General features: G+C 36.7%; 1 protein-coding gene across 1 annotated transcript in view; it reads right to left on the bottom strand.

Moving 5' to 3' along the window:
• Positions 1-308: 308 nt before the first annotated feature.
• The window catches only part of DSTN (destrin, actin depolymerizing factor), a 49,699-nt gene continuing 40,432 nt past the window's right edge, over positions 309-9,575 (bottom strand). Inside the window, exons 2-4 of the mRNA XM_045833531.1 lie at positions 8,572-8,879; positions 3,850-3,926; positions 309-1,520 (exon numbers count right to left, since the gene is read on the bottom strand). Of these exons, the coding sequence (XP_045689487.1) occupies positions 1,411-1,520; positions 3,850-3,926; positions 8,572-8,879 (495 nt within the window). The 3' untranslated portion in view covers positions 309-1,410. The remainder of the gene's footprint in view (positions 1,521-3,849; positions 3,927-8,571; positions 8,880-9,575) is intronic.

The raw sequence follows: 9,575 nt of genomic DNA, 5'->3' as shown, positions 1-9,575 counted from the left end.
ACAAGAAATTTGGGATGAAAGAAGGACAAGCAGCTTATCAGTAAACCAGTAACTAGCACTATTTTCTAAACAATTTTGAAAGTAAGTATTTTAATTAAAGCCTTTTTTTTGTCTCTCAAATAGAGGAGATAAAAGCCTGGTATTTGGGATAAGAAGATTCCCAACTTTTAACCCAATTTTCTCATTCAATACAAGGAGGGCACTGTGACTTGACTTGTCTGAAATACCCAAACCTCCAACAACCTGCCCCATATATGGAAGACAAACTTCTTTATCCCCAAGTCACAAGTGAATAATTACACAAGAGATAATTTAAAAATGCTTCCTTTATTACATAAAGCCAATACAGCTAATTCTAAGTTCAACTGTTTGTGCATCTCTATATTGTTCAAAGGGTTGTGCTGTGATGTTAAAGACAATCACTTCCAAGTGTCATCAGGTAGTGGCTTTCTGTGGGTGTCATCATTTGTCTTACCAGCTCCCATTTCACATACAACTGACAAATTGCTCTAGGATATTAAGAAGCTCTCCCAGGCCCCAGAGTAAACACATACCTAATACTCCCACACCTTAATTGTGCCAGAAGCAATGAAGTTCTGAAGAAGACACAAAGCTATCACGTGTCCCAGCTTATCAATATTCTGTTTTATCATTTTCATTAACAAACTAGTATAATGGAGCCCTAATTTGCATTATAATTGGTTACAAGATACTACACATTCTCCTGAGGACGTCATCAGTGTCAAGATGAAAGGTCACTCTCAGAAGTGTCTCCCGACTAGTAAGGGGAGAGCTTTTCACAGATTCGAGTAGGTGCTTCCTGTATTCCAACTACAGGCTTGAAACAGTGCTTTGCAAGACCAGTGCTGATTATAAAAGTGTACACAATTCTGAGATGGTCTTTATTACACATGTGGTAGAATTAAAAAGACTGCCTAATTTAATCTTACTGTAATTAGTGTTATTACATACATGTGAGACTTATCTTCCATTATTCAGTTTAGCTTGAGAGAATGGAAAATTTGAGCAAAAATTATAACCAGATTATGACCAATTCTCTAAAGAAACAAAGTGATTGCTGAGGTTAACCAAGAAGCAATAATTTTCATATGACCTTATACTGTTTTGTGAACTGCATTACTAAAAATCATGAGCTCAGCAAAAATCTTTACAAGCCAGCTCATTAAAAATAGGCATTTGGTCAGTAAGGATTTAATTTCACACCAATAAAACTTTAGATTTTAAATTTACTTAGGGCTGTTTGCACGTTTATAGAATATTTAATTTACCCTAACAGATGACAAGATAGTTCCCCCTGGTGAGACTGGCCTAAATATATTTGCTTTACTTATATAGCAAAAGGATAATATTAAACACGGAAGCTTTTGATTTGTGGCACTGAACGATGATCTACACAGGGCATCCTTCAAAAGCTACAATTAAGGATCCGCCTAGCTTTTCAGCAATACAAGCCCGATTGAGGTCTTCTGGCCCATTTGCTTGACATTCATGTTTTATGCCTAGGGAGGAAAAATAATAATTCTGTTTAGAATCATGGCAGTAGTTTACCTGTTTTTTTTTTTCTAATACCCAAGGATATGTTTATTGATTTTTAGAGAGAGAGAGACAAAAAGAAACAATAATGTAAGAAAGAAACACTGATCAATTGTCTCCCATAAGTGCCTCAACCAGGGATCAAACCCACAACCTAGGTATGTGCCCTGACCTAGGATTGAACCTGAAACCTTTTGGTGTATGGGACAAAGCTCCATCCAACATTGGCCAGGGCAAATGTCAAGCTGTTTTAAAAGACCAGTTCTAGGATGGATAGAAAAGCTGTGGTATACACAAACAACAAAATACTACACATAATAAATAATCTGTAACTACATGCATGAAATGAATGTCTAACAAACATAATGTTGACTAAAAGAAGCCAGACATCAAAGCACACATTCTGGATGATTACATTTGTATAACACAAAATCAGCCAAAGCTATTTTATGCTGTTAGAAGTCAGGGTACTGGCTACTCTATGAAGGAAGGAGTAAAAGGAAATGTGACTAGAAAGGACACAAGTGAGACTTCTGAGGTACTGGTCACTAAACCAAGAAATGACCATTATAATGTTAATTTGTGAAAATTCACTGAGTTCTACAAAAAGTTATGATGTATGGTTTTTTAAATAGATATAATGTATGTACTTCAGTAAAAATTTAAACAAATCTAGCAATATTTTTCTTAGTTTTTAAAATATAAGTAAAAATATGAATTTGATATTTTGATTACAGTTGATTTAGTCAACTGTGTTGAAGAGTAAGAATATTTACAACTGGCATTCTTTTGTCCTACAAAATAGTTCCTCAGTGGTATTACACATTTAAGAAATCTATCAAGGAAAACTATGTAAAATGTATTAATTGCTTTCTAAGAAAAGTTATATCACCACACTGCAGAATGAACTCAATTATCTGATTATATACAGTAGCTTCTCTGTAAATAACTATCTTTTAAATAGCTACATTGTTCCTGATTTTCCATAATTTTAAGACCATTTCTTAAGCTACTGAAAGCATTATCAGGTCAGCTAGCTTTTGGACCACTTAGGACTGACTACAGAAAGCCAGTGATGGTTTCACTAGAAAAAGGTGACATAGTGGCCATCTTTAATATGATCAGATCAAGTGTATGTAGCAATTCCCCTTATTGGAAGGCAATGCAGAATAAGGATGGTAAGTGGATGAGGAATCCACCCTGAATCCTTTTCAATTGCATTTGTGGAAGTGTTGAAGCTAAGGAGTCATATAAAAACATCAGTTAACCAACTGGTGAATACACTTCTGGGGAATGGCCTGGCATCAACCCAAAGGCATGGAGAACCTGACAAGGCCTGACACATGCAGCAGCAGGTTCCAGGAAAGAAAGCAAGAAGTTTGTTTCCCTAAGTACAATAAAACAAGACAGGGCAAACCTGTTCAATTACAAGAATGTAAAAATCAGTCACAGTAAAACAAACAAAACAAAAACCACACTGGGCCGAGCCCTTATGGCCATGGCTCACCCAGCTGTTTGGAGATAGCTATTTGGAGACTGAGCTCATACAACCTAGATGATCTCTCATTCTACAGCTGAGAGAATCAAGGCCCAAGGAGATTAAGCAGCATTGGTCAACATCATACAGCAGTTAGAGACAAGCTGAGCACTCAGTGCAGGCCTTTGGGCACTTGCCCCATGCTCTTCCCATCATACCAACATTTCCTCCTGGCTGGAAACAGTCAGTATGGTCAGGCCCTCTCATCAGGATTTCAGTCACCCAGTGGGCAAGGCAAACAAACTGGGCAGCTCAAGAAGCGAACTTTCCTTTGGATACAGACGAGTCAATTACCTAAAAATCATACCAATTCAAAGTAAAGCTAGAGATAAAACTATCCTTTCCCATTTACATGCATTTCCTTTTTCAACTTTGTTATGTCAACTACATTCAAAGGCAAGAGCAAATTTATCATTTAGTATGACCAATGTAAACCCATTAGTCTCCATCTGTTATGTGAGAAACTTGGCAGCATCTCAAACTTGTTTAAAACCAGCCTGAACAAGTGATGTGCAACAATGTAGAGAGAACAGGGTTACTAAAAATGGGCTATGTAGCCCCAAAGAGACCAGCACAAGGCAGAGGACACATTAAAAACTAGGTTCAACCTTCTGGTTTTTCCCTCAAAACAGGTAGTGCTTCCATTCTTTGTGGCCAAGGTCCTCCGAAGAAAATAAGGTGTTTCCTAGAAAAGATACAGCCCCCATTCCATGGGCTCACCACACCTTTAAGTATTTGGAAGTAAATCTAGACTATACCTTGAAATTTCTTTTTGATTGCATCCTTGGAGCTTGCATAGATCATTTTACTTTTCAGAGGTGCTAGCTCTGGAGCCCTGGATAAAGAGATCCCAAAAAAGAAAATGGTTTAGAGAAAGTGAAATTTACATCACGTTAAACATTTGCATCAAGTGATGAGGGAGAGTCCTCAGAATAGCCTGGGAGAGTTCTTTCAGCTACACAGTTTTTCAACGTCCTTACCTCTTTAGAGAAAATTGTTATGGTTGGGCACATACAGAATGGCTCAGGCTGACCAAGAGGGGAAAAAGTAGAGAACCACCAATTAAAAGTAATGTTAGTGGGACTAGAATAAAAGAACCAACACTGACTGGATAATTCAATGTATTACCCAATTTGTTTTCTTTACAACAAATTAAAAATTTTTTTTATCAATAAAGGCTTGAGTTTAGGCTAATAACAATCATCTTTATATAAGGTTCTTAATGCCTTTGGATTGGAAAAAGTTTTAATATAGAGAAGTACCAACCCTTTCAGATTAGAAAAAGTTTTAATACAGAGAAGTACCTACAGATTTCTTAATCTGTAAATCAAGTATCTACCACCTCTAATTAAGAAATGCTATAGCAATTTTGGCATTTTTACTTAAAATTGTTTTCTTAAAAAAATGTATTACAAATAAAGTTTCCTTTTTACCTTTCCCCAGTCCCTTCACTTATGTCTAATCTAAGAGCACATTCTGACCTCATGGGTACTTGTTTCTTCCATCTTAGTCTAACATGATAAAACATTTTTTTAAAACTTAATGACAGTTCTGCAATAGCTATGTTTTAATAGTCAATATTACTACTATCCTGCATTTACAAATATTTTTGGGCTGGCCTCATTTTGAATGAATACTAGAAAGAAAGCATTCACTTCACCACTTTCTTCACTAGTAATATTGAAAAAATAACACAAGCATTAACAATTGACAGAAAAATCCCGTCCTATTGAAACTGCTATCTGTGAATGCACCATTTCCCCCTATACCACCCAACCTCAGATCTACCACCACTCCACACTACCAAGATACCAAAGAGTAAATGGAGTGTAGTTACATACTTTTAAGCACTAAATGATTCCATTTCACGGCCATATTTCCAGGATGTTCCACCCTCATTAACATCATGGCCTGGCATGGACCTCACCTAGTCTACTCCTCCCACTGCGGGCAGAGATACTCTAGTCTCGGGAACCAGAAAACGGGCAGCCTCTGTCTCTCAGATGCTGCTTCTTCCCAACTCTAAGATCCAAGGAAGGGGGCAAAGTCTCAGGTCTGGCAGATGCAAAGTACTTTTCTCATGGAAAATAGGGCAGGGGCCTATTTGCTGCTCTGATTTAACTCTGACCAGATTTTTAAAACACTTTAAGAGGTGTTCTCTGGGCCTTTTAAACAGAGACTGTAATGGAACACTCCTAAAGGTTTCACCTTTTCTTTAAAAAAGCAATAGTGCAAAGTAAAACACTGCACTAACATGGAATTTCCTTTTCTTCTATTTTTATTTCCCAAATGTTCTTCCTTATGGAAGATCCTTTTTGTAGCAAAAAAAAAAAAGGTATAAAAACCAGAGGATAATAGTACAAATGAAGGAAATACAAGGTAGGGCAGAAGTAGGTTTACAGTTTTTCACATGAAAATAATACATTAATAAATAATATAAAAATAAACTGTTTTGCATACTCACAACTGTAAACCTACATTTCCCCCTACCCTGAATTCACCAATTTAAAAGCCAAACCTTACTAAATAAGTTTCTTTTAATAAATACAAAATTTTTTTAAAAGCCAAAATCTTTATTTAGCTGCCATATCTGCCACTCAGTTGTAAATCCCAGAAAGGGCAGGGATCTGAACCTGTTTTATTCATACCTGTTTTCCCAGGCCATGATACAATGCCTGGCATGTAATTGAAATTAAGTTTAACAAATGCACCGTCACTCAAATCAGGAATGTGCTCCTTTTGTCTACCTACTTTATGTATGTATGTATGCATGTATGTATGCAGCTGCCTTGTTTGCAGAACTGTAAGCTGCCCTAATAAATGCACCTAGACCTCATATTTATATTCCTCACAGCATTCTGGTTTAATCGAGTACAACAGGCTTGCTGAAATGAAACTGAGGTGTGATCTAGAGTCACATTCCTTTAAATCGGAGTTCTTTTGACTTCCTAACCCCACACCCCAAGCTATTTTGGTGGCACACAGCTAAGAGCTAAACAACCCCTTGCCTTGCCCTGGCTCAGACCAAAGTATTAAGAGGACTCTTACTCCCTCCAAATAAGAGGCTGTTACCACTCCCCTTCCCCCTTGGGAGCTAGAAATAGTCTATGTATGAATTCCATATCAAGAAGTATTTAAAATAAATTAAACGAGGGATACAGGTGTGACACTTAAATCACACATAATCTCAAGTATTAACTTACTTGAAAAGACCAGGATAACTCATTTAAACAGCCTTTCAAGAAAAAGGTCACATAAATCACTTTATAACACTTTCACTATTTTGAGCAATGCTGTCCAGTACAGCTTCCTGTAATGATGAAAAAGTTCTCTATCTGTGCTACCCAATAAGGGGGCCAATAGTCCCATGTGGCTACTAAGAATTTGAAATGTGGCAATGTAATTAAGAAAATAAATTTAAAATTGTATTTAACTTTAATTCCTTTACATCTAAATAGCCACAGTGGCTAGCGGCTACCCTTATGCACAATGTGAACTTGAGCAAATAGCTTGGAGGCAATGACAGTACCAACTTCAAAAGTAGCAAACCAGAGGCACAAGTAAGACTGATTCCTGACATTGCAAGTTAGAGAACGATTTTGCTGAGATAACATTTCTTCTCAGTATTCTAGGAAGAATTTTTAGAGGAATTTTAGCCTCTTATGGGGAGGAGGACCCCAAAACCCCAGAATTTATTCATAAAAAATGTGTACTTATTCTTACATGTTTAAACTCGTCACCTTTAAAGTACTCTCCATTTGATGTAATACACCTATCAAGATGTTTCTTTCCACTGCTCAGTTTTTGAATTTGTTGATTTTGATGTCTTTTAGTGCTTCTACCATTTTTTGTTTCTCCTCTTCCACAATGGCAAAACATTTCCCTTTGAGGACTTTTTTTAAATTATATTTTATTGATTATGCTATTATAGTTTTCCCAATTTTTCTCCCTTTATCTCCCCTCTGCCCTGTGCCCCGAACCCTTCAGCATTGCATCGCCTCCTGCTTAGTTCATATCTATGGATTGTACGTATAAGTTCTTTTGAGTTCTGTTTCCTATACCATTTTGACCTCTCTCTGTCTATTTAATGCCTACCAATTATGCTACTTCTTCCCTGTACCTTTCCCCCCTTATTCCTCTCCTCCCACTCCCCACTGAAAACCCTCCATGTGAGGTCCATTTCTCTCATTCTGTTCCTGTTCTAGTTGTTTGCTTAGTTTTTGTTTTTGTTGTTTTTTCTTATTTTTTTAGATTCATTTGTTGATACGAGTTTGTTGTCATTTTAGTGTTCATAGTTTTTATCTTTTTCTTAGATAAGTCCCCTTAACATTTCATATAATAATGGCTTGGTGATGATGAACTCCTTTAACTTGATCTTATCTGGGAAGCACTTTATCTGCCCTTCCATTCTAAATGATACCTTTGCTGGATAGAGTAATCTTGGATGGAGATCCTTGCCTTTCTTGACTTGAAATACTTCTTTCCACCCCTTCTTGCCTGCAAGATTTCTTTTGAGAAATCAGCTGATAGCCTTATGGGCACTGCTTTGTAGGTAACTCTTTCCTTCACCCTCTTGCTGCTTTTAAGATTGTCGCTTTGTCTTTAATCTTGGGAGGCTGAGAAATTTCTGGGACAACCTGAAACTTTCCAATATCTGAATTATAGGGATGCCAGAAGGAGAACAGTAACAGCAAGAAATTGAAAACTTATTTGAACAAATAATAAAGGAAAACTTCCCTAACCTGGCAAACGAAATAAACTTTCAGGAAGTTCAGGAAGCCCAGAGTCCCAAAGAAGTTGGACCCAAAGAGGAACACACCAGGGCACATCATCATTAAGTTACCTTTGAGGACTTCTTTCATCAACCAACTCACTTGCAGTGAGATCAGGTGAATAGGTAGGGTGAGGCACTGGGGTCATGCTGTTTTAACTCAAAAACTGCTGAACACTAAGCATGGTGTGGGCAGGTGTGCTTGTAAATCACCCACTATGAAATGAGCATATGCACTGAAAGTGTCTTCAAAAAAAAATTCACTGAAGCCGAACATATCCTCTCAAAACATCGCAAGCTGGAACACTGATATAGATGGGTTCTTAGAACATTCACCTAGTGGGGGAAGTCTGTACTACAAGAGCCCACCTTTAGAAAATGATTCCAGTTTTTTTTTGGTCCCCCCTGATATGAGGAGTTCAGAGGATGCAAAGAAATCTATTCCCTGCCCCTTACACCACCGAAATAATCAATTATTCAAAGTCATCTTTCAAGTAAACAAAAAAGTTAAAATTTAGTTTTGGTCTCTCCAACATCAATCCAGCTAAAACCTTCTTTTACGATACCTTGTAAATAAAAATTAAATGACAATGACTGTAGACAACTGGACTGAAAATCACTTTGGCCCCAGGTATTGGTTCTCCAAATGCTAAGCTAACAATGAAATTAACTCGGAGTTTTACAGAGGTTATTTTTTATCACTGCTTACCACAAAAAAAACATCAACTCCTCTTTTCTGGATTCCTTGGTTTCAAAGCTTGCATCATACAAAGCATAGCGACAATCTTTCTCAGGAAGCATTGAGACAAAATGCTTGAAAGGATCAGTTATAGTTACACCAACATCTCCAACCAAGATCTCTTTGCCTTCTTCTACAATGATGCACTTTTTGTCTGCACTGAGACAAAAAATGACAGCCTTCTTTCTTTTCTTGATTTCTTCTGGTGTGGAGCACTTCCTAACTTTCATGTCATAAAAAATGCGACATACTTCATCAGCAACTTGCACTCCTGAGGCCTACAATGAGAAAAAGAAGTCAAAAAGAGGCTTATAATTTACAGACTGACATACACTTACAATTTTTAAGGTATACTTATCATCCAGTACAGAAACTGGGATACCTGAGCTGCAATCACTAACTTCAGCCACTGAACTTTCACATTACATATATAAGCCATTCATCACTATTACGTGAGAGTAAGGGAAGAATCATTTATGCAGCCCTTCCTACCCTAAAACCTGAAAAAAAAGGTACTTCCGAGGTATTGGATTATTTTCTTCTTAAAAAGGTTGCCATTACTGGGATAGTCATCTCCCCAGTTTGGTTATTATTATTACCCCAAATTATATTCATAATGAGTAACAGATGATCAGAGCAGTTGGGTTGGAAAAATTCCATTCCTATGGCATGGCTTTTGCTAATAAAAGAAGAATTAAAAAGTCTTTGGTCTATTCACATTTCAAAATTATATGATTAATATTCAGTAACGTTATTTCCTTAAAATTTCACTTAAACTCCAAGTTTTAATCTAAGATTAGAATAAATAAGATTGTTAAGAGACTAGATCTTAATTGTTCCCTACCACAAAAAGGAATGATAATTAGGTTATGTGATAGAAGTGTTCACTAATGCTATGATGATAATCATATTGCAATATATAAATGTATCAAATCAACATTTTGTATACCTTAAACTTATATAATGTTGAATGT

The sequence above is a fragment of the Phyllostomus hastatus genome, unplaced genomic scaffold (genome assembly GCF_019186645.2).
Source record: "Phyllostomus hastatus isolate PE091 unplaced genomic scaffold, TTU_PhHast_1.1 phas_contig_17, whole genome shotgun sequence".
Lineage (NCBI taxonomy): Eukaryota > Metazoa > Chordata > Mammalia > Chiroptera > Phyllostomidae > Phyllostomus > Phyllostomus hastatus.
The sequence above is the reverse complement of the archived record's forward strand: the minus strand, read 5'-3'. Positions and strand labels throughout refer to the sequence as shown.